The 26,602-nt window shown below is 39.0% G+C and overlaps 1 protein-coding gene across 2 annotated transcripts in view; it reads left to right on the forward strand.

Moving 5' to 3' along the window:
- prkcbb (protein kinase C, beta b) overlaps nt 1-26,602 on the forward strand; it is a 159,305-nt gene that overhangs the window by 25,599 nt on the left and 107,104 nt on the right. For both annotated transcript variants that reach the window (XM_067418184.1, XM_067418176.1), the window contains exon 3: nt 18,147-18,229. In XM_067418184.1, the coding sequence (XP_067274285.1) occupies nt 18,147-18,229 (83 nt within the window). The remainder of the gene's footprint in view (nt 1-18,146; nt 18,230-26,602) is intronic.

Below are 26,602 nucleotides of genomic sequence, written 5' to 3' on the forward strand. Positions count from 1 at the left end.
TAAACATTGGAAAACATTAATTGGATGTCACAACAATGATTGGATATATATATATACAGTCCCTGACAAAAGTCTTGTCGCTTATCTATTTTGTAGAAATACCTGATATTAACCTGACTTTTAATTAATTCATTGGTGTTAGAAATAGCTCATATGAAAAGCTAAAACCCTCCCAAATGATGTTTAATGCACTGAAATAAATAATGTTCACAGAAAAATATTTATAATTTAATCAAGACAGAAAGGTCAAATTTTGGCAAGACAAAAGTTTTGTCGCCTATACAGAAATTGAACAAATTTACTGCAAATACAAAAATATGTCAGCAAATTAAGTTGTGGTGCTGTGAGATCCAAATTTAATATCTTGTATGACTTCCATGAGCTTGAAGGACTGCATCCATGCGGTTTGGCAAGGATTCATACAATTTATTGATGAAGTCATCAGGAATAGCTAAGAAAGCAGTCTTGCATGCCTCCCAGAGTTCATCAATATTCTTTGGTTTCGTCTTCCATGCATCCTCTTTCATCCTACCCCACATATGCTCAATGATGTTCATGTCTGGTGACTGGGCTGGCCAATCCTGGAGCATCTTGATCTTCTTCGCCTTGAGGAACTTTGATGTGGAGATGGAAGTATGCGATGGAGCACCGTCCTGCTGCAGAATTTGGCCTCTTTTATTGTTGGGAATATAAGAGGTAGCTAAAATTTCTTGGTATTTTAGACTATTGATGTTGCCTTCCACCCTGCAGATCTCTCGCACACCCCCATACTGGATGTAACCCCAGACCATGATTTTTCCGCCACCAAACTTCACTGTTTTCTGGGTGAGTCTCGGATCCATTCGGGCTCCAGTAGGTCTCTTGCAATATTTGCGGCAACTGTGGTGTAATTCAACAGAAGATTCATCTGAAAAATCTACCTTCTGCCACTTTTCCAGCATCCATCCTTTTAGCAGGCTGTGGGCCTTGGCAAATGCCACACGATTTTTCAATTGTCTTTTGTTTAGTGCTGGCTTCTGGGCACTGATTCGACCATGGAGGCCATTTCGAGACAGAATCCGACAAACAGTTCTGGTTGACACAGGGACTTCAGGTGACCAGGTCTCGTGGAGCTCTGCTGCAGTGGAAAATGGGCTTGCCTTGGATTTTCGAGCCAACAAACGGTCCTCTTGACCAGTTGTCTTGCGGGGTCTGCCTGACCTGGGCTTGTCAAAAACGTCTTCAATCTCTTCAAATCTTTTTTTTATCCTCTGTACTTGACGCTGAGACACATTGAAGGTGTCTGCCACATCAGCAGTGGATCTGGTCTTCAGCCTCTTGATAATCAAAACTTTAGTCTCTGGGTGAATCTTAGGCATGTTTGCAGAGGTCTAGTTGCAGTTGATGTGAAGGTCTAGCGTACTGGGGTTCTTTTTATACACACTTGAGACCTAATTGATCCATTATTAGTCACAGGTGAAGCTCATATGACAAGGTGACAACACTTATGTCTTTGCAAAAATTGACTCAATGGGCTTTACCAAGCTGTGAATATTAGAATACTTTTTGAAAGTTTAGTTTTTCACTGAAACATTATCACAAAAGCTGGTGGGATTAAAATTAGTCATTTCTTGTAAAAAAATCTTGATTACACTCTAAAAAATGCTGGGTTAAAAACAACCCAAGTTGGGTTGAAAATGCACCGACCCAACAATTGAGTTGTTTTAACCCAATGGTTGAGTTGTTTTAACCCAGTGGTTGAGTTGTTTTAACCCAGTGGTTGGGTTAAATGTTGCTTAAGACAACCCAATTGCTGGGTAAGAACAACTCAACCATTGGGTTAAAACAACCCAATTGTTGGGTCGGTGCATTTTCAACCCAACTTGGGTTGTTTTTAACCCAGCATTTTTTAGAGTGTAAAAATATGTTTCAGCGGCACTTTAGGTCAGTTTGTACACAAGCGACAAGACTTTTGTCAGGGACTAATTACTAATTCATTTTTTTTATTTGTTATTATATGCTTATATATACATGGATGAATAAAAAAAGGATAATTGTTTATTCTCTTTTTCACCTATATTTACATCTTACCTAGCCTTAATGTAATACTTAGCTATTTAAACACAAAAAAGTTAAAAAAAAAAAAAAAAAAAGTTCCATATCCATACTGTGAATAATGTTGATAATATTGTGCTTCCTAAATTTACTTCTAAAAAGTTTTTGTTTTTATTTTGTAGTGGTTTATTTGAATTTTTGTGAAGCAGAATAATATAGGATTGCAATATCAGCCCTTTGCCATTTACTGCTATAGCATGAAAATAATAATAATTTTTGGTATCAGTATTGGACAGAATTTTAATATTGGTGTATCCCTAATATTATGAAAAAAACTTGGAATTAGTGTCAACCAATTAGAATCAAGAATTCAACAACTTAATGCTATAAATTCTTTTTTTTTTTTACATACAGTTGGTTTACATACAGACAATAAATGTATATTTTCTACAATGTTTAAATGGGGAATAAAGACAAACAAATCATGATCCAAATGTGTCTAATAATTTATTGACACTAAAAGGGCCAACTTGTTGTCTTGCTTAAGGGCACAATGGTGACCATTAAAATAGATAATGGTTTATACAGCTACACCATTTGGTAACCAGCCCAGACCTTAATGGAGTATAGTCATGTAAAAAAAACCTTGTATGTGGTGTGGGGAAGAATCCAATGTCCAGCCTGAATTTCATTCTTTCAACTTTTACTGAAGTGTTCAGTGGCAGAGCTATACACACTCAAAATACTGTTACTCACCATTCACGTTATCCTGTTATGTCATGCCTGCAGACATAACTAATCCTTATTGGATGACATCTCCCCCTTTTACAAATCTATTTGTTTGAGCTTTGTGACAGCTGTGTTTTATTGCATTTCAAGCATACATGTTACTTTTAGGCATTCATTTTCCTTCCCATATGTGTGACCCTGCAAAAAAATTTTGCATGTGTATATTTGTGACATTAGAAAACAATACATTGTATGGGTCAAAAATATATTTTTTACTTTATATATGAAAAATCTATAGGATATTAAGTAAAGATCATGTTCTATGAAGATATTTTGTAATTTTTTTTTACCGTAAATATATATATAAAAAAACAAAAAATAATAATTATTAGTAGTAATATGCATTGCCAATGACTTAATTGGGACAAATTTAAAGGTAATTTTCTCAATATTATTTTTTTTTGCACCCTCAGATTACAGATATTCAAATAGTTGTATATCTGCCAAATATTGCCCTATCCTAACCTAACAAACCATATATCAAATGAAAGCTATTAATCTTTATAAATCCTTATGACTGGTTTTGTGGTCCAGGGTCACATAGAGCATACACAGTCTCAAATGAACCAGTATTAAAGGCACCATATGTAAGATTTTTAGACTAAAATATCCTAAAACCACTAGAACAGTGTTTTATATTTAGTTTACTAACATTATCCCAAATGTTTCCAGCAATGTATAAATCCAGAGAAATCAGCAGTTTTAACCAGTGTTATGGATCGTGTCCTTGCGTCATCTGTCAGTGACGTCATATCCGCACGACTCTTGATTTGCGTAGAAACAATGGAAACACCAAAGGTGCTTTAATATAGTATGTGTTTTATTAGACAGGCGCGCAACTGTTTGGATATACATTGACCATCAGAAAATAAATCATTGTTATACAGCGCAAAACTAATCATTGTCTAAATTGCTTTTCTTGATTTACCACAAGTACCATGTTTTAACCATGCCTCAGAGACGACAATATTTTGTCCAGTGGCTAACATAGCATAATCATAAAGAGCTTTCTTCACCATACGATATATTTTAAAATTAATTGAATGGCATTGTCATTCATCCTGTTTTTATTAATATGATATTATAATGTCGATCGTGTCTCATACCAGCCACCGTTACGTAACTTTATAACAACCTTTAACACACTCAAATGTATTTAGTATGATTGTTGTAACCATGTAAAACAGTATTGCATTACCTAACATACGCAACGAAAATAGTGGAAGCGGAAGTGGCCAACTGCAGCAAAAGCTGAGACTGGTGTTTCTCACAGGTCTCTCACATTAGCATCCGCTCCCAAGGGCTCTCAGCGCGTCCTCCGTAAGGTTAATTAAACTTTAATTAATTTGCTCATTCATGAACAGGATTTCTGGATACCAGAGTCCGTCAGATTTCTTTCCATCTGCTGTGGAGGTGAAGAGTCAAGACTACAACTCCCATGATTCCACGCTCATTCACCGCGTCATCAAACTTCGCCTTTGTTTTGAATAAGCAAGTTCTAACGGCGAAACTTACATACTGTGCCTTTGACTTGGAATAATTACATTTGCTACCAGAACTGTGTGTAGTGTGAACTGCAATCAGCATCCCTCAACATTTCTCAAAGTAACTAAACCATACATTGCTGTCTCTTATATTTCTTTCTTCCTCTCCCCTATTCATTTCTAGGTCCAGAGTTTGTGGTGGTCTGCCAGACCTGGGGTGCGTTTCCCAAAGGCATCATTAGCCAACTGTGGTCACAATTTCCGGTGATATCAACATAGTTCAACATGTTGGTGTTTCCCAAAACTGTAGTTCCAACGAACATTCGCAAACTTGCGTGGTTGCAATGACAGATCTCAACCTGTGGTTGGAAGCATAGTTTATTGTTTGCATAACATGTGGACGTAAGCAAGCTGACATTTAGTACAATCTATATATTTTATTTTCAATACATACAAATGTAATTTATGTCTTTTAAGTTTTTTGAAGAGTGCGCATTTGCGGATGTGCTCTAGTATGTAAGAACGAGCCTATGATTGAATCTGGAAATAAAAATAAGAATTAGTCCTCAAGTGCCATGTCCATAATTTATAGCAAAAAAATCTAGCATGAATTTGATCTCAAAATAATTGATTAAAAGTAGTTAAAACCTGCGTGACATCCTTAACCAATGTGGTTGAACATCAGATTTGCGACAATACGGTTTTGGGAAACGATCGTGACTAAAGGTCCTTTCACACTGGACGCGTAACGAAAAAGCGTAACGAATAAGCGAATATTTCGCATGCAAATATTTCGCGTCAAAACCATTCACATCAGCCGCGACACGAATTTGCAACATTTCTGAGCTCCAACATTCCAAAACATTCGCAGCGACAGCCGAGAAAACACGGGCACTTCATCATTCAGTGAAGACGAGCTTTTCATTTTATTTAAAGGATCGAGAAGAAGGTTTTGGGTGCAGCCAGTCTTATAGAACAGAGAGTCTGAAGGGGAGGATGCTAATCTTGTACAGGAGCTAAAACTTTATCATGGCCGGTTCTGCACTTACTTTCTAAAGTCTGTGGGACAATTTGAGGATCTCCTCCAGAGACGGCAGCGCATCTGACGAGACAAACCGCGCACTTCAGGGAATCGATCCGAGCAGATGTTTCCAGTTGAGTCACAATGTAAACATTTCAGTGCCACAGACGTAGCCTACTGATGGCAACACGTTCACTTTCCATAATCGCGGACACAATGTTTAGAAATCAACTATTTATAAAAGGTTATAAGATTGCTGTCTGTAGCATACAGTGGGCAAACACAACTGCAGCTGTACAGCTTACAGCTGTAATCTCATGAGAAATGCCATGCCTGGCAAAGGTTAAAGTTGATTGAATAGCTTGTGACATCAACTGGACATTTCGTCACCTTTGTTTTCTTTTATGTGATTGGTTGAAGCCATTTTTGTCGCCGCTAGAGTAAAAAAAACAAAATCGACATCGAAACGAAAAAAATAAATGTCGTTTTTTTGCCTCAGCACGTTCGTGTTCGGTGTGGAAGCGCTCATTACACAAACGGCTGTTCGGAAAAAAAAACTATCGCACGAATTATTCGCACGTCAAAATCGCATTCTAGTGTGAAAGGGCCTTTACTAGTTGATTTCTTTATTGATGCATCGTACTATGGTAGTTAAGCAGTGAGTAACGTCGTTGTATGGGAAGCGCACCGCTGGTTAGTATCAGTCCATCAGGAAACCTTGGTTTTGTTCTATTTTGTTCTTATTTTGTCCAGTGATTTGTCAGCACTCTGCGTAGTTGTTAGTGGGGTCTTGTGCTGTGAGGTATTCACAGTTGTCATTGGTGGTTTTTCGGCTGGCACTTCCTGGAGGTGGCGTCTGTTGCAGCGTAATGTACCACCTTGCTTGCTCTTTTTCCACCAGATAAGATTGTGGTATGACACTCCCCTTTTTAAAACTGCTTTTGTTAGCAGGGATTTTTGAGTGTCCATGGTAAGGACTTGATCCTCAGGATATCGGAGAGGTAGGGTTTTCACACCATTACATGGACTGTAGTAGTAAGCTTGTTCCTTTTTCTTGGATGCGTAATTTTTCCTGATGACTTTTTTGTTCAGCCATTTAGGTAACAGATTTCTATTAGGTCCCCTCAGTAGAAATCGAGCTCGGAGCGGATGGAAATCGTGTTCGCAGGGGTACTGTGGTGTAATCAAAAAAGGGCACTTTCACTGTCAAAGGGGCAGGAGCTTGATCCATAACACAATACAGTCTCTAATTTGTTCCTCACGGCACTTGAACACCATGTAATAAACCCTTGTTTATGTGGTGTGGAAGAATCCAATGTCCAGCCTTGATTTCATTCTTCAAATGTTACTGAATATTTCAGTGAACTGTTTAGCAAGTGTTCAGTGGCAGAGCCACACACACTAAACAATCAAAACACTGTCCCTTCACATCATTCCGTTATGTCATACCAGCAGACATAGCTAATCCTGATTCTATTACAAGTTACACCACATCAAAACCTTAAATGTTACACCTCTTAGGAATTTGAAACTGACAAGCTTAAAGACATTACACAATTTCAAGCTCCTCTGTGCCTGCCATTCTTCGATTTAGTGGCTTGTTGTCAGGAGTGGCTCCACTCCAGTTCACTGGCAGACACTTAATCAGCTGAGAGTGTGAGCAGTATTAATCAGTGTAAATGAACAGCGTAAAGCAATGGCTGTGTAAGATGCATCTTGTTGTCAATTGTGTGGAAGACAGCAGGAGTGTGTGTGTGCTGATGTGCTGTTCAGATGTGTTAATCTCAGTGAAGCCTCACTCTTAACAGTCCCATCAGCGAGCTGTGGAAATGAGCGCAGGATCAACCCAGCTAATCCAGTTAATGTCACAGCTAACATTTGTAATCTGTGTGTGTGTGCGTGCGTGTGTATGTGTGTGTGTGTGACATTGCCCCAAGTTTGTAAACTCTGAAAGTTTGGTAAAAAACGTAAAACACTTGAGTATACATGTTTTCAAAATAAGAAATAAAAAATGGCTTGATGTCCTGGTCACAAATTTACCTTTCAGGAAATTTAATACATTTTCTGAATTTCTTATTAATATTATGCTAACAGACAGTTCATCCATCCATCCATCCATCCATCCATCCATCCATCCATCCATCCATCCATCCATCCATCCACATTTTGATACATTCACTTTGACCACTCAGTATTTGCTATTAGAGTGGTATCTAAATGTCTAATTTGCCGCAAGTTAGGGTTGAAGTTGCTCTCTACCGATCGTAATTAGTCAAGTCAAGTCATCTTTATTTATATAGCACTTTTACAATACCGTTTTTTTTCAAAGCAGCTTCACAGTGTTAAACAGAAAAATATTGCAACAGAATTTGATTCGGTTGTACAGCCACTCATTTCAATTCAGCATATAGCGACAACTTGAGCAGATCAGTAATTTTGTTGATATAGTTAATTTAGTTTAGTAATTAGATTTATTTGGATATTTAGTTGAAAATTTAGTGTCCCCAACTGAGAAAGCCAAGCCAAAGGTGACAGTGGCAAGGAATCAAAACTCCATCAGGGCATGATGGGGATAAATAAACCTTGGGAGAAACCAGGCCAGTTCTCCTCTGGCCTATTAACAAACAGTGTATGATTATTATTCTGGCAACCTTACAGGTCAGAAGTCATATTAGATGACTTCATATTCGATGACAAGTCATATTAGATCTGACGTATTGAATAAACAATTATTAAATAGGAATATTCATCACGTCTGAGACGGGTTTATTGAGGATGACGTGTCGGTGAGGCAAATTCAGAGGAGACACCAATTGACACGGTCTCAGCAGACACTCTGGGATGAGCTGATCATGTCCACCATCCGATCCGGACACGGCCTGGATCCGGATGAATGCAGTAAACCTCGGGATAAACACAGAGACTAACATTAGCGTAGATGCTACTCTTTTTATGATGTAACGAGTACATCAGGTGTTATGGGAAGTGTTCCCGGTCCGGCTGACCTAGTTAATGCTCCATAACAATCAGTCAATTGATATGAATAATAGAAATTTAAAATGTTTTATGAGTATGCCATTGTAAAGAGATGCGTTTTTAGTCTAGATTTAAACTGACAGAGTGTGTCTGCTTCCCAAACAATGCTAGAAGACTGTTCCAGAGTTTAGGTGCTAGTTAGGGAAAGGATCGACCGCCTGCAGTTGATTTAGATATTCTAGGTATTATCAACTGGCTAGAATTTTGAGACCGCAATAGACGTAATGGAGTATAATGTGTTAAGAGCTCGCTTAAGTACTGGGGAGCTAAACCATTTAGTGCTTTGTAAGTAATTAGCAAGATTTTAAAATGTATGTGATGTTTAATAGGGAGCCAGTTGCAGTGTTGACAGAACTGGGCTAACAGGGCTATGGTCATACTTCCTGGTTCTAGTTAGAACTCGAGCCGCTGCGTTTTGGACCAGCTGCAGTTGCAATTAGCTTAATTTAAGAAAAAAAAAAGTCTTCATTTAGCTAGATAAACATTTAAGTGTGTCCTTTGCATCAGCACCATGTCCCTCACCACTGCAATTACTTTTATAATCATATTTTGAATGATGAAGCACTTAGATTGGACTTAATTTTAATTTTAACAACAGTATGTAGTCTACCAGTGTTTACTGACCGGTGGCTAGAGCTAAGGTTATTGTCAGTATATTCCTGATCACTGTTCTGGCTGGTTGTGAGACTAACTGTATGATTTAGCTAAGAAAAATTATCATTGTAAGTGTGGCATGTGCGTATGTACAGAAAATTGTCACGCTGTGTGTTACAACGTGTGAATGTTTGCTTATGAGTGAGAATTCACAGCACGTCTTATGTACCCTAAATTGATAATTTATGAGTGTCTCCTCAGTAAAGGGAATCAATTTTCCAGACAGTTAAACCGAGTTGTTTAGTCATGGTTGGAAAAGCTGCATACAAATATTAGGTTTGCATATTAACATAATTAGGATCAGAATACTGTTTTGTTATTGCCCCAAGCTTTTCTTAGCTTTTTAAAATTAAGTTTCAGTTACTTTGATGAGCATAATTTGAAATGTATTTTAATGAAGATTCATTTACCCACATGTAGCTCCAAATCTGTATGACTTTCTTTTGTGAAACAAAATATGTTTAGAGAAATGCCCCCCGCCCCCGAGACATGAGGGTGAGTAAATGATCTCCAGAAGCCCTCAGATGTAGATGGATTGTGGATTAAATGTCAGACAATGACATATTTGTCAAGTTTCTGTGCAGACTGCAGATTTACATACATTTTCCATTAGACATGAATAATGAGTGTGAATCAAAATTTTATAATTTTATGTTTTTCAAATGCTCTGCTCAACAATGGAAACTTTGAGAAAATATCAAATGAATGAAACAATGTCTATCTAATTATTTACATTTAGAAATGCACAATAAAGGTTGATTTAGTCAAATTTTAGGAGTACAATAGCATTGATGACTTTGTGTTTCCTACTTTCTGTAAAAGTCATTCTTCTCTCTGCATATAAAGGCTTCCCATGGGTTGTGTGGGGGAAAACAAGCTGTTTTTAGGTGTTCATCCTTCCCTTCCTTCAGCTTGATTCAATTTAGCAGCTCTAACACCTTGTTGTGTTCATGGACCCTTAATGATGTTGCACCATGAGGAATATCTTTTGCATGCTGTTCCGTTTCTAGTAAACAAGCTCACAAACTCTCTTCCCTTCTTCCTAATCTGCATCTCACTGACAGCTGGGCTGAATTCGATATCAAGATGTACGTTCCCAGTCATCCCTGGGATCTCTTAGCGCCTGTGAATTAAAATCGTGAAAGGTTCTTCTGCAGCTCCTCCGGCCAGACTCGGCTTGCTATAACTGGAGGCTCTTTTTAAAGGTTCGCAGTTGTCCAGAAGGCAGATATGCTTGGATGTCGAGTGCATGTGTGTTTGTGTGGGCGTACTCACCTATGTGTGTGCGTTTGAGCTGTAACTGTGTGAGTACGTGGGTGTGCACTGTTGCTGTTTGTCTGTGAGCGACTGACTGATTAGCAGAAGAGGACTAATGCTCATGTTTTTCCGAGTTAATTGAATTTGAACCGAACAGTTCTGTGCGGCATCTGCCGGGACAGAGTTTGGTGTCGTACCGAGGTGTTCAGCATGGGCGCGTTTGCTAGGTGCTGAGCCGCTAGCGTGGCATGGATATTTAATGGGCTGTTTAATTATGAAGGGCCAGATCAGTCTCGCTGCGAAGGGACGTGGGTTGCTACATGAGCCTTTCTCTCGTTCTGACCTTTTAAGAGTGCTGGAGAGAGAAAGAGTCAGGGAAACTCCTACTGGGCCTGATCCTTCTCCATCAGACTGGCCATTATGTAAGTGTGCACTCAATAGGCCCTGTGAGAAGCTGTTTAACCGAGCCGCTTGGAGATGGCAGTCTGCGCTTCACCTCTGGGTCGATCTTTACCCTGTCACTTCCTGTTTCTGAACGCTTATACTGCTTGCTAGATGAGATCTATCTATCTATCTATCTATCTATCTATCTATCTATCTATCTATCTATCTATCTATCTATCTATCTATATTAGGAACTGTTGTTATTTGTAAACTTATCTCCGTCCTTATTGTGCTGTTTTTGTGGGATTGTATTTTAACTTCTTAATCCGCACCGGTTCGTGGGCTGACGCAAGTGGGCGTGTCTCTACTTATAATTACTTTTGTTTTATACAAGCTGTTCAATCAACTATCACAAACTATGCATCATTTGAAAGCTAAAACACTCAAGATTCATGTTCTGAACTCGTTTTTGCAATAAATACACCAGAGAGGAAAGGGTTAAATTAAATGCTAAAGCAGTGGCTATTTAAACATTAGCATAATGACCGCGGTACTCATCTTTCATCTCCTGACGTTCAGATCACATCGGACGAATCCACGAAACAACAGCATACATGTCTGTGTAAGAGTCCACTCTTCAAAATGCATCCCACTTTTAATCCAAAACAACAAAAAATAAGGGGAAAAAACTAAAAATCCTCCGTTGTTTGCATAAGCGCTTTGCGTTAAGAGTAATCAATCATGTCCATTTTCAATGAAATAGCGATTATAATCATTATTTTGACAATCTCCCCTGTACTGTGGACTGTTCCGGTCATATTAAACCCTCCCAGGTCTCTCTCCTTCAATCAAAAGCTGACTAGGACACATAAATAGAAAGGGAGCTCGTCACTGGGTGATACATCTGTCAGTCAAACTCGCCGGTCCTTAGTTGGATAAGCCAGTCAATGCCTAGCCAATGCATAGCCAGCATAGATTTGATTGATGGATGTAGTAACGAATCAAAAGACAATATTTTGCGTAGTTTCTGTAAGAGACGTCGTAAGAAGCATTGGTGAATACCTCATGCTTACTTAGCGTCGTCTTCAAGGTATTCATTCGTATCCAGCGCCTGCCAGTGTAAGTGCCTGCCTGCCGCACACACTTACCATACACAACGCGCAGACTAAATTAGAGACTGTTTTATCAACTAAATGAGTTTTTTAACACTTGTAAATTCTGTAAATAGTTGTTTTAGTTATCAGGGCCTGCAAATGCATTATAATTAGCAGTTTATTGCAGATTTATTTGAATAAAAACTACTCTTTACTATTACACAAATGTTCTAATATAATTGGACTTTATTGAAAGGACGCCCAGTCTTTTTTGACATAAAAGCTTACAGAAGCTACATTTTTGAGAGAATCGTCCTCAAATTTTAATCAAAGCATGATCAGACATTCAGTTTTATATTTAGGTTATTTTCAGGGCATTAAAATTAAAATCTCATATTTTTTCCATAAGGGAATAATAAAAAAATAAAAACGTGAGTCACTTACATGCATATTTCCCCTTGTTTTAATCCGTCACTATACTACTTTGAGTTATTATGACTTTTGGGTAACATAATTTGAAGTGTCTAGTTTAAAATAAGACCACATTTATGGATATAGACCATAGGGTTTAAGAGCTGCAGACATTTTTATTTGGGGTATGTCATTTTTTAATTTATTTCTCAGCACAGGGCGAAGGTTAAAAGGTTAAAGGTTAGGATAGTATTCAGATCTGTTTGCATTTTGTTTATGACAGTGAATCTCAAAGAGTGGCACATGGATTGTCACCCAGTGCTGTGGAAATGTAGCCTAGAAATCTAGACGCACCCTAGCGGCAGCAAATCTAATCTGCCGTGAGTATCGTCTAGCAACTCTCAATACACTTCTGAGCTGTAAAAACCAAACTCTGGTTGGGCCATTCACATCGTGTATAGAGTCGGTGGGCGGGGCTTAACATAATGACGGGTTGCGCTTGTGTGTTACTAGTAAACACAGAAACTGGTCTTTCGAATCAGCTTTGACCGCGACTCAGGAAGACTTGGAGTTAAGCTTTTCTCTGAGAAAAGAACAAAGAACGGCACTGAAGTCATTCTTAAAAAGGGAAGATGTGTTCGGAGTTTTGCTGGCTGACCGGATACAGCGAAAATTTAATCTATCAACGAGCACCGGTTCACATTCTTTGCTCTGGTTGGTTGTAGCGATATCCAATTGCGTGCAGAGGGAGTTTGAAAGACAACCGTTTATCCCGCCCCTCGGCAGCGGCGTAGCACCAAATTTTGGGCTCTGGGTACAAACCATCTTGCTGGGCCCCCATACCAAATACCATAGTGATACCAATGGGTGTGGTATTGCATTTTTATCATAAAAAAACACTTAAAACGTAAACAAAATAAGCCACACTCTGATTAATGTATAGAAAACTGACTTCTAAGGGGCTCCCCCTGCCTTGGGCCCTGGGTACTCGGTACCCTTTATCCCCCCAGTCTGACGCCCCTGCCCCTCGGATTGAGCCCTGTCTATGGTGAGTTTCCAGACCAAACATCTTGATGTGGGTCTGACTTGTCAGGCTAGTGGAAATGTACAAAAACAACAGAATATACGTGTTTTATTCAAGTTATTTCTGTTTTTTTCTGTGTCATCATTTACTCACCCTCATGCATTTTCAACCCTACAGTATATCACATTTTGAAGATTTTGCTGTTCATCCTTATTTTTTGGCTGCATCTGAAAACATAAAAACACTGCCTTCAGAGGATGCGTTCCACGGTATGTGTCCCAGTTGGGTTCAGCTGAAGCTGATGAAAAAGGTTCAAACAGGTTTCTACAAGCAAAGTTTTTTAATAAAGCAAACTCAAATAGTCCAAAAGCACCCTAATAGAGTGTCTACACACAAGACCAACTGTTTGAATCAACAAGATGTTTTTGACCAACGTTTCCACTTGCAATATTTTTAGAAGTTACATTGTTTTTAAATAGGTTGCTGAATGAATTTTCAGCTCATAGGTGGTTTTTGGCCTGGTTTAGATCATAATGATGAAAAGAATGAACTTTACTCATGTGCGCCAGTTCTCTTCCAAATCTATGTTTCTTTATCTCTCTTTTTCTTACTGGAGAATTTCGAACAAGTGAAAAGGAGGAACTTTAATAGACATGGTGATAATGAGACAGTGACAAACAGCTGTGATCATTAAAGGAAGTGTATGTAAGATTGTGCCCAAAACTGGTACTGCAATCAGTTTCAAATGACTGTAGAGCGGTGTATCCCCTCTCCCTCTCCCTCCCTGACTCGAGGTTGCCATAGGCTGCAGGAACTTTTTGTAGCTGCAGCTGTGGTAACTAGAGTAGATCTGGCAACCCGGATGCAGAAACACTACTGACTTTGTGATTGGTCGATAGGTGGAGGGTGGAGCTTTAGGCCAAAACACAACATGTCAACATCAACATTAGTTGAGGGCTGCAACAACAACTTTTAAATGTCAATATCCTGGCCGGACTACTGTTGTCAGTGATATAAGTATTTGAAATGAACATAATTTCTTAATGTCTAGTGACCATAGACTGTAAAAAAATATGGACGTAGTGTCCGTGACATCACCCATAGGATTCTGATAAGCCGTTCTGAAGCTTAAAGTATGGGCGAGCTGGGCGTTGCCATCTTGTGAGGGAGTCATCGTGTGTCATTCCCAGATAACAGAAAATGGGCAAAAAGGAGGGATGTGCGCGGAGCTGAGGTGACGCAATGACTAACAGACAGCAGATAAATGGCTATCCACTTGTAACCACGCCCTTAATTATGCAGAACTTTAAGGCTTTATATAACGTAAACGAATGAGTTATAAAAAAATTCACCCCCCTCACAGTTGTCATGAAGATCAAAATTAGCCTTATAAGCCAAAACCGCAATTTGTACCAGGCTGTAAACATGTTTTTTTCTGCTTTAAAGTTGAGAATTTTATCATGGGGCTCAATGAGATTCTGCTCCCTTCTCGAGCCTGTTCCTAGTGGCCAGTTTAGGAATTGCAGTTTACATTACTTCTGTATTGGCTTCAAGAGAGATCGCGGGAGGTTGCCGCTTGCTAGTGACATATCAGGGCCATTTTATGATTAATTGACATACATTTCTTACATACAGTTCCTTTAAATTAATAACCATGACAACAGATTGAGTGGAGGGAAACTGAACAAAGGAACACGTGACTGAAAATAACAAACTAAAAGTCCATGATTATGGAAGGAATCAAGGCACGTCCAAATCCATTGTAAGTGTCACTTCCTGTCTCCTGAGGTACCATCATCTGATTGAATTTTGCTGGTCAGTTTGTGTGTAAATGTCCATTTTTGACCAACGTTCTCAACTTCTGATGTCATTTCTAGCGAGAAATTACTACTGTATTCATTATTGTTTAGTTCTCACCAAATCTCACTTTATTTTGCTGTAGATCATTAAACTGTTACGCCACCTCAGAAGTCTGCCCGAAATCATACAAGTTATTGCCTGATAGGGCAGCGAGGCAAAACCTTTTCGAATGTTGCAAACGTCTACTTTTCTTTCCTTTTCTTTGACTAATTTCAGTTGCTACAGAAACCACCGTTGGTGCTAATAAATGCCACCTATCTGAGTTTTATCTAAATTACACTGATACAAGCGGTCTTTGCGATAATTTATTCCCTTACGTGTCCAAAAAAATAAAAATAAACAATGTGGGCATCACTACTCAGGATTTTCTCTGTCATCAATTCTTTCCAATTTGTGTGTGCTGTACAGAGTCTCCTGTTGTTTCCACTGGTAAAGCACATTAATAATCATCTTTCAGTACTTGGTCCTGCAGATGTGCCTTATTCAACATTAGGAAGATTAGGCCCTTCCTATCAGAGCATGCTACACAGCTCTTGTTCTCTCCAGACTGGATTATTGTAAAGCTCTCTTGGCAGGCCTTGCAGTAGTACTGGCAAAAATCTGCAACTGATCCAGAATACTGCAGCATGAGATGTCTTTAATGAGCTGAAAAGAGCACACCACACACCTCTCATCATGAATTTGATGTGAGTGGCTATTGCCAACCAGTTAATATTGAAGGCACTGATGTTTGCAGAACAAGCAGTGCCTCTGGATACCTACCAAAACTCACTACTTCAGACGTATGTATTCCTCCAGAAGCTTGCGCTCTGTAAGTGAACGGCGCCGTGTGGCACAAAATCACTTTTCCTTGACTGTTCCTTGTTGGTGCAACGACCAAACCCGACCCAAGCAGCTCTTTACCATTTCAATAAACTGCTAACGACACGTCTTTTTCATTAACAGGTGACCCGTTAATAATAACACACTTTATATTATATATCTATTCAAATCTATTTTTTTTTCCAGTTTAATAAAAAAACTTGCTATGTGTATACTGTCCTAGACAAATTGTGACTTAAACACAATATTGTTGCCTTAAATGTTCTATTGTTCTCCACATTTGTAAGTCGCTTTGGATAAGAGCATCTGCTATGATTAAATGTAAATGAATGTCCTTCCATAGATCCGCAGAAGTGCTAGTCAAAGGTCTGATGAAGGATGTGTAGCACCGTCATTTATTTGAACTGCAAGAATATTAAAGTTAATCCACATAGAGTGTTATGTCATCCAGTTCACAATCCAAAAAGAGCACGTGCTCAGTTCTTAAAAGAATTAGAAGTTACATTGTTTTTAAATAGGTTGCTGTTTGAATTTTCAGCTCATAGGTGGTATTTGGCCTGGTTTAGATCACAATGATGAAAAGAGCAAACTTTACTGAATCATATGCTTCAGTTCTCTTCCAAATCTATGTTTCTTTATCTCTCCTTTTCTCACTGGAGTATTTCATATGTGTGTGGGTGACAGTGGCTGTTCAGCCTGTCTGAAGTTTGCCTGTTGTGTTTTGGCCGGAGCTGCTAGTCTTAAAGTGCAGATTTCTAAAGAGATTACTGTGAACGTGAGAGACTTGTGTCATTTCCTGTGAGAAAACAGCTTTAACCTGCTCAAATATGATGGGATCAGAAATCACACTGTGCTATTTAGTGAGTGGGCGGCTGGGCACATTAACCTGTAGCAATAAGGAAGATGCCCCTTTGATGACCTGGATATGTCACGTCGCAGAGGTGCCAGGGGCAATAGGGATGTGAACAGAGGGGAATTGTACATACAGTCCTGCACAGCGCATCATTTGCATAGTATGTTCAGCTTCTATAGCTCTGATGCTGACAGGCTGCTGTCATAGGTTGTTGAACACTATCATGCTCCTTACAGAATAGTTTATACAGCACTGTATATGAAATATTATGTAATAGGCACCTACAATCATTCCACACACCACACACCCACATATATTATATAGAATTTTAAAAGACAATCACTGAATTAAACATTTATTTTATAATTATTATGTATCATTTAATTTAAAAGACAGTATATGAAGAGGTCGCAAAAACCTCTAAGTCCGTCTGATGTTTTTTTTTTTTTTTTTTAAATGCATGTTTGTCAGGCTCCTTATGTATAGGTTTCTACCTAAACCGGTACTTCTGAATTGGCTGAGGCTGGGATTTAGTGGGTTTAAAGTATTTGATGAACAGATACTATGTGCAGAGAGCATTCACTCTGAGTGTTTTTATTTCATTTTTGACCAAGGTGGCTTTTAGAGGCTTTTGCATTGGAAGTCTTCGTATACCAAGAACAGCAACAAAAAAAATAATTAATTATACATCTTTGTTGTAGCAGATGGAAAGATGAGAAATGCGTGCTTGCTCTTCATGTAGTTTTCACAACTTGAGAGAATGAACATGAATGACATTTCCAAAACTGTAATATAGCCGATGCCCGCTGGCTTTTCTTGGCTGAATTATTTCAGTTTATGGCGAGAGAATTGCTGACAACTCCAATGCTGACAACATAAGTGATTTAAATAATACCGGTAAATAAAATGATTTTATTGCCAAATATCATGTGTGAGTTAATGGGCAAGTATTTTCATTCAGACAGAAATTCCTTTAGTCTGTGTGCGGCGCAACAAAAGTAGAAACTGCTGTGATGTGTGGCAATAGACACAGCAGCTTTTTAAATGCCCATAAAGCACAGAAACACACACACACACACACATATCTTTTGTTTTACCTGTGGAGAGCACGCAAATTGGGAATAATTCAAACACTAAGAATTGTGTAATAATAATAACCAGCAATCTACAAGTTCTCATGGTGTGCAAGTACCATTTTTTAAATGGTTATGGTTAGGCCTTACGCAGCCGTATGCAGTCAGTGTTATATTGTGATGCGATTGTCATTGCTGTACGTATGCAAGCGGGTTCAGGATGGGTCTTGGAGCATAACGTGAAATCAAACAGGATCCCTGTCACTGCAGATAAATGTCTGTCAGTGCCATGTGCTCTGATTCTCACAGTTGATCTCATCTGTCTGTCTCTCTCTCCTTCCTTCTTTCAGTCTGCTGCTTTGTGGTGCACAAGCGTTGCCATGAATTCGTCACCTTCTCCTGCCCCGGAGCAGATAAGGGTCCTGCATCAGATGTGAGTACAAACATTTCTTCTTTCCCCTTCCTTCCAATCCTTCTTTTTCCTCTTCAGTCTCTCCTCTTCAATCTGTGTCTGTCTATCTCTCAATCCCACATGAGAGAACAGAGAAAGGAGGTGGGCAAAAGTTGTCATCCTCTGGCAAATCTAATCAGAGGTACTGTCACAGAGGAAGTGTGTGAGACAGCTGCGGTGTCGATAACCCTCTCCATTTCAGATTTCCTTCTGTAGTCGTCTTCTTGACTCACTTTGTGTCGGGCCCCTGAGTTATACAACCATTTAAATCAGCAAATTACCCGGTCTATAGTGACAGCTACAGGAAGCGCGTCCACGCAGGGGACCAGAGCTCTTTTTTTATTACTGTGGTTGAGAGTGAACGTAGAATGCCAGCTCAATCACATCATTACAATTACTACACACAGGAACAGAAGGGAGAATGAATGGCGCTGTTCAGTTATGGGAAATGGCTTTGCTCTTTGAATCAGTGTAATTATAAAAAAATATATATTTCTGCTTCTCTCCCCCACATTTTGTCTAAACCAGTGTTTTTCACCAGAAATACACAAAACAATTTGAACAAAAATCTCATTGCTAAACCATAGCAAAGGATCATTTTTAATGCAGCATATACAGTTCATAGCTAGGGGTGGGCGATATGACTAAATTCTTACTTTATTGAGTTTGAGTTTTGTTGCCAAACATATAACATGCTAGAAACATAATAATCAATGCAATAATGATCCAATAATAGACTCTTAAAGGGGACATTGGATGAAAGTTTTTTTTTTTTTGTTAGGTTTCTGGTGTGTCTGCCATTTCAGAAAAACTGAAAAGAAGACATGCAACCAGTTTGGTTTGGGCTGTCTGAGTCTGAAATTGTATCATCAAGTGAGCTGTTTCAATTTGCAGCTGGTTTCTACGTAGATAGCTTGCCATTTGAATAAGACCACCCACGACTAGAGCCCGCAGATGTAGTGACAAGAATAGTTATTAAGCGACTGAGGTGTTTTTTTGTAGATCAAAGTCTTGATGTACTCAAACATCTGACGCAATGGATTTGTTTTTTGTTTGTATTTTGTTTTTATGTGAATGTGACCCCCATATACCTACATTTGTTTATGTATGTGTGAATCATTTTACATTAGACAATACAAAGGGACAATAAAAACAGGTTTTGCTAAACAGTTGTTACTCAAGGATGGATCAGTACCAAATGTTCGTGATCCAGCTTATAATCTCCGGAGTGATACTGGGTCAGCAATGAAAGGAAGAGCGCACACTATTACAGTTCATCAGAGTTGTTGAGATATTGAGATATAAAGTTTGTCAGTTTGTTTAAGCATCCCCAAAAAGCCATACAGTGCTTCATCTTTTGTGTGACGTACAATAAACTCATCAGTATAGTTTTGCCCATCATTCAGACAGGGTCCGCTACAACAGGCTTGTACTAATAGTGGATAAAAGCAAGATGACAATATAAGTTATAACTGTAATTAAACTAAACTATATTAGTCCTGTTCTATCTCCATGCAGCAAAAATTATCTGTCTCTGTTGGAAATCATTGTCACTCAAGGATGATTCACATATTTGTTATGAAGTTAATAAGTATTTAAAAATCTGCAAAAAGACATTTGTTGCATATATATATTTACATAACTGTTTTTGATTATTCTTCTCGATAATTCAAAATTGAATTTTGTAAGTATTTGTAATATGACTATAGTCCATGCATGATCTATGGTGTCAGGTGTGACACTATTCTCTGCCATTTACACATATTATGACCTTTTCGAGTATTCAGATTGGACTTCAGCTTTCATTTATGAGATGCCTTGAGATTAGACGCCATATTCTTCAGCTGATTTAGAAGAGTACCCTGTGAACTCTTATACTGTAAGTGTGAAATTCCCAGTGCTATGCATCTGACAGCCCTCTCAGTGCCCTTCTCTCAGTCAGACGTAACTTCAGCTCTCAGAGGAGCACCCTACACGTCTTGGGTCGGCTCCCTTGCCTAGAATTCCATCATATTTACACAGTACACCCAGCAGGGGCAGCCGATATGACATGGCTGGCAGACGCTCCACAAAGGGATTCAGAATGATCAAAAATGGAGAACATTGCTGGGATGTCGTTAGCACATTTCCTCCATCTGCATCTGGCTCTGTCCCACCACTTCTTTAAGAAGCCTCACTATTCATCTCATTCATACAGATGAAACGCACCCTTTCATCCTCCTCCAGAGCCGCGGCTGTGGGGTTTATGCTTAATTCTGTTTTCACGTTTGTTCTCCACCGGTCTAGAAGTTCTGCCAAAACCGTGTGTGCTCTGGACATCAGTGTGCCAGTAAACTAGGTGTGATATCTATTTGATGAAGCCTTGGCCTTGTGACATTGTCATTAGTTTTATCTTGTGTAAATCTGCTAGCTAGTCTCAGAAGAGCCACTAAAGGGGATTATAGGTATAAATATAGTCAATGTCAAAGACAGCCAAGCAAGGCAGACTCAAAGATGTTTTTCGAAGGGGCTCGTTTTAGGCTTCAATTATAGAAGTGGGCTAATTAGACATTCCCCATGGGATTTCTGTACCGGTAGTCTCATTAAACTCTCATTCACGTTTAAAGAGCTCTGTATCGTATTGAAACCCAACTCTGATTGCAGTTGAGACCGTTGGTTTTTACTGCACAGACTTCAGGTGGGTTCATGGACATGTGACTTGGTTTTGCTCTCTTGTCTTATTCCATATTTTGTGTTTTGTATTAAAGTTTGTCAGACATGACAAGGGATGTTGACTCTGATCAGTTTCAAAGGGTTTTAAAAAGCAGAAATGTCTTCAGCACATTCAATCAAGGGTGTTTAACGCCCACTGGTTCCTTGGAAAATCTAAAATATCTCATTTTATATCTCACCCCCTCACTCTCATTTTGGATCAGTTCACTTTCTTGATAAATAATTTAAATTAGTGATATATCAGCATTGCTGTTAGCAGACTGTTGCACATACGCTATTATAAGACCCTGTTTACACCTGGTATTAAGATGAGTTTTGGTCTGTCGGATCACAAATACTGTAGATGAGGGAGGCACATTCCTTTTTACACCTGGTGTTTTAATCCGTCTCTTGTCCACTTTTCACCACTTCTGTTCTGAAGCAGAGAGTCTATGGACGCTTGATTTAATGTTTTTTTTCAGATATCTTGATCTAATGGAAGAAATGGTGAGAGAATATTGTGCTTAGTGCCTTTTTAGTTTTTAAACCAAACTTGGCTCTCCAGCCAAAGTTTAAATCCCCTCTGGCTAGTTTACGCATTAGGTCAGTAGACGGAGAATAGGCGATCTACGCATTCGACCACTTGAGCAACTACACTATGAAAACTTTATGGGCGAATACGTTTTTGACTAACTATGGAAGGGGTCGAAAGTAGACAAGTTCAAAGCATTTTAGACCACATTTACACCTGTATATAGCATCGTCCACTTGCGAACTGATAAAAACGCTTCTTAATACCAGGTGTAAACAAGGCCTTAGAAAGAAAGAGTTTCCCAGTTTATCCTCTCAGCCCCAGTGATCGTCACCTTTTAAAAATGCTACAGGCAGAGACATAGCTCCACTGGAATAATTGGCTGCAGACAAGCCAATTGTTCCAATGCTGTCATTCACCACAAAAGCAAATCTTGTTGCTAACTTTCTGGCATGAGAAACAGGGATGTGTGTGTATATATATATATATATATATACATACAGATACAGATACACCATGGTCTATCGTCGCAACAAGGCACAGGGTTTTTATCGCGGATTTATCACCCGTACAGTGTGAGGCTGCGAGCACACAAGTTGCGCTCGACGCTCGGACCGCATAGTGTGAGCACATAAATCATGAGCTTTGGCTTTACACCGCATGCGATCAACTCGTACAGTGTGAGTAGGTAACCTACTCTGAATCTACTTCTGAAATCTCATAGAAATCGCACAGTGTATACCACACGCACACTGGCGAGTAAAATCTAAGAATGTATTAGCCAATGGCTAATGATAGATTTTATTAAGTTGCCCAGAGTAAACATTGACTCGCATATGCAAGTGTTTTATTCGCGTAGTCGTGTTGTAGAGGATTGTGTGTTCTGACAAAACTGATCCTCCTTTTCCCCATGTGAATTTTGTCTCTCAATCTTTTTCCCACTGAAACTTTGATGTGCGTTGTCTCATTTTATGACTTCAACAACTCAACAAAAGATGTGATAGTTTACCCATCACAGAACATGTAAGTAAAACTGCAAATGTTTTAAATCATAACATCAATTTTATTGTCGCTAGTGGCAAGCTCAGCAAAAGTATCTCTGGCAAATGAATATTTTTGCAAATGTGACCAAATTCATGAATGATTATGGATGTCCCATAACTGGTTAGGAAATATTGTGGTTCGAGTAAAAATGTTTTTTAGAAACATGAAGAGACCCCCTTAGGCTCCCTTTTCATCCTATGCCATTCACAAAGCTTAACCCTTTCTAGAAATTTCCACGGCATCTCCCACTCCCCACTGTCATTATTTGAAATCCCGCAGGGATAGTCATAGATGCGCCCACATGCTCTTCCAGAAGTGGGTGATGTCTATAAATACCCCCTCTCACACTGGTTGCATGCTCCCATGGGGCACTGGTTTAATAAGGCCAGGCAGGCATTTGCATAAACACGTTTTCTGCACCATTCACACTTTTCTCTGATTGGGTGATTTACCTTTCATGCTTATAGACATAAAGGTATAAAGAGAGATTGTATTCACATGTAAGCTGTTTGTGTGGATGTTCTGTGAAAATATGCTCCAGCTCAAGCCTTTGTGCAGTTATTTAAAGAGCAGTTTCAAGGAGAAACCAAACGTCACTCTGTTGCCGAGCAGTGCGGCTGCTTGCTTGTCAGAAAGCATTAAGAAGGAAACATGGCTGCACTGATCAGATCTGAGGTTGTCTGTGGTGTGCCTCTGTGTGAGAAAAATACACCCCTGATTCTTTTGCCATGCAACACTTTCTGTAGAAAAACACATTTGACAGTTCTAAGGCAATTACATTTATTTCAATTTATGGTGGGTCATGCAACAGTATACTACAACAATAACAATACTAATCGTTTATTCAAAAAATGAATCCCATTGTGAAATCAATGTTTTGTTGGCCACAATTATTGGCACCTCTTTAATTTTTTATGAGCAAAATATCTCCCATTCATGTTTCCATTTTTTAGCACACCAGAGGCCTGTTGCATGAACAAACTCTGAGTTTCAGAGTAGGTTTACAGTTGACAAATCTAGATAAATCCAACCTGGTTTAGATCAAGTTCAACCGTTTCTCAAAGCTTGGTGTAAACTTTCTCTGTCAACTCAGGTTTAATCCAGAGTTAGCGATTAACTCTCAAGTGCTCGCACCTGAAAGGGTGACACGTGCGGCAAACAGCCAATCACAGTGTCCATTTGATTCACTTCTCTTCTGAAGATTGAGATTGTTTTTAAAATGATCATGAAATTAAATGCGTTTACAAAGCAGGAATAAACACTTTAGTTTGAGCAGGCAGATGAAAGAATATCTGACTATAATGCGTGAATCAAAGAAATATGCCTAATAATTAGGTTCACAAAGAGCTTGATGAATACACATTGTTTAAAAGAATTATGAATGCATCTTTTATATTAATACAAGGCTACTTGTCATTTAATATAATAATTCTATGAATATTATATTAATTAAAAGTAATTATAATTTATATAATATAAATATAATAAATAATTAGCGCCAAAGGATAAGCAAATTTGTCTCTAATGTTTTTTTCACTATAAACTGCAAATTTGAAACAGGGGGTGTGGCTTTATTGCGTCTCTACTTGCAGCTGATTGGTCCAGTTTGGGTTTGCAATCTCTAACCCAGAATAAAACCTGCCCCAGAGCAGGTTAGCCATGTAGTGTAACCCTGGTGATGAACACCGCTAAAAACCAAGAGTTTGCTCAAACTAATCTTGAACTTACCTAGGTAGCAACTGAAACCAGCTTTGTGCAACAGGCCACATGGTTAATAGGAACATGACATTGTCCAGCCATGTCTTCTAATGAGTTAACATCTTGTCCTGTCTGTGTTCATTCATATATGCAACAGCTTATCTCACTCAGCAGCACCTGTATATTGGCTTGTATTATCTATTTCTCTTATTATTACCCCGTGCAACTGTGCAGGGTAAAAAGTTGCTTTATAAATGTATAGCAATATTCTTCTTTTCAGTGTTTCAGAACTGTGCTCCAAACTCCAAATCTAGAGTTGCTGGGAAATTGGCTGTACACCTGTAAATCATCTGATTAAATGTTGGTGTTAAAGAGGGCTCTGCCCTTTACTCTTGTTGGGGGGGAGACATAATCCCTACAGTGGGTCTTCCTCAGGGTTTCATGCCTGGAGCACCTCCTTGGGAAGGTGAACCACCTGAACCAAATCTTAGTTAATAAGGAGAAGTATTAAAAACACTTCTGTGGTCAGCATTATCCTCTTGCAGTAGGACCAGCTGGATGGCAAAAACAGTGCTAGTAGTACTTCAAAAGTAACTGGAATCAAAAAATAACTATTCACCATGCCAAAAAAGTTGAAAAGGAAAGTTTTGAGTGGGGAAAAGAAGGGTTCAATTCTGGCTTTTCTGGCAGAGGGATACAGTGAGCGTTGGGTTGCTTCCATCCTTAAAATTTCAAAGATGGAGGTTCATAAGTACAAGGTCAAGCAGCAGACATTGGGGACAACAAAGCTACAGAACGGCAGATATGAATTATATGGACTTTTTATGTCATTTGTTCCGGTTGGAGTCTCCAAGTGTCTAGAAAATACAAAGTACACCCTTCAGTCTGATTGTTTACTTTGCTGGCTGTAGCAAATTATGACAACATTAATGTATTAAACAAGATAAAATTGTGTATGTTTAATTGTTTATATTAAACAATGATGTATGTTAATCTATCTATCTATCTATCTATCTATCTATCTATCTATCTATCTATCTATCTATCTATCTATCTATCTATCTATCTATCTATCTATCTATCTATCTATCTATCTATCCATCCATCCATCCATCCATCCATCCATCCATCCATCCATCCATCCATCCATCCATCCATCCATCCATCCATCCATCCATCCATCCATCCATCCATCCATCCATCCATATTTGGAACAGAAGCCTTTCTTTGCAATTACAGAGGTCAAACGTTTCCTGTAATTTTTCACCAGATTTGCACACACTGCAGGAGGGATTTTGGTCCACTCCTCCGCACAGATCTTCTCTAGATAAGTCAGGTTTCTGGCCTGGTGCTGATAAACACAGAGTTTGAGCTCCCTCCAAAGATTCTCTATTGGGTTTAGGTCTGGAGACTGGCTAGGCCATGGCAGAACCTTGATATGCTTCTTACAGAGCCACTCCTTGGTTATCCTGGCTGTGTGCTTCGGGTCATTGTCATGTTGGAAGACCCAGCCTCGACCCATCTTCAATGCTCTAACTGAGGGAAGGATGTTGTTCCCCAAAATTTCGCAAGACATCCTCTCCTTAATACAGTGCAGTCGCCCTGTCCCATGTGCAGAAAAACACCCCCAAAGCATGATGCTACCACTCCAGTGCTTCACTGTGCAGATGTACCTACGATGACAATTTCAGAGCCCTCCATGATTTTTAAGTGGGAGAACTTGCAAAATAGCAGTGTGTTCAAATACTTATTTTCCTCACTATAGAACTTTAATGACATCCAGTTCATAATCTATATGGTTTAATATGAAGTTAAACCTTTGCAGGTATATCAGCTTCAAATCTTCTGGGAAGGCTTTCCACAAGGTATAGCAGTGTGCTTATGGGAATTTTTTGAAAATTCTTCTAGAAGCGCATTTGTGAGGTCAGGCACTGATGTTGGACGAGAAGGCCTGGTTCGCAGTCTCTGCTCTAATTCATCCTAAAGGTTTTCTATCGGGTTGAGGTCAGGACTTTATGCAGGCCAGTCAAGTTCCTCCACACCAAACTCACCCGTCCTTGTCTTAAGGGACCTTTCTTTGTGCACCGGTGCGCAGCAATGTTGAAACAAGAAGGGGCCATCCCCAAAATGTTCCCACAAAGTTGGGAGCATGAAATTGTCCAAAATGTCTTGGTATGTTGAAGCATTACGTGCTCCTTTCACTGGAACTAAGCCAAACTAAGGCCAAGCTATAATTCTATATATTATTCTATATAAAATAAATAGAAATTAAGACAAAAATAGCATTACTAGCATTACATGTAATATTCATAGTTTTATCCCCTTTACCAGCCAACTTAAAGTTGTATCCGTTATTGTGTTCATATATTGCACAAACATGTTCTCTTATA

Source organism: Pseudorasbora parva, chromosome 2 (assembly GCF_024679245.1).
Source record: "Pseudorasbora parva isolate DD20220531a chromosome 2, ASM2467924v1, whole genome shotgun sequence".
NCBI lineage: Eukaryota > Metazoa > Chordata > Actinopteri > Cypriniformes > Gobionidae > Pseudorasbora > Pseudorasbora parva.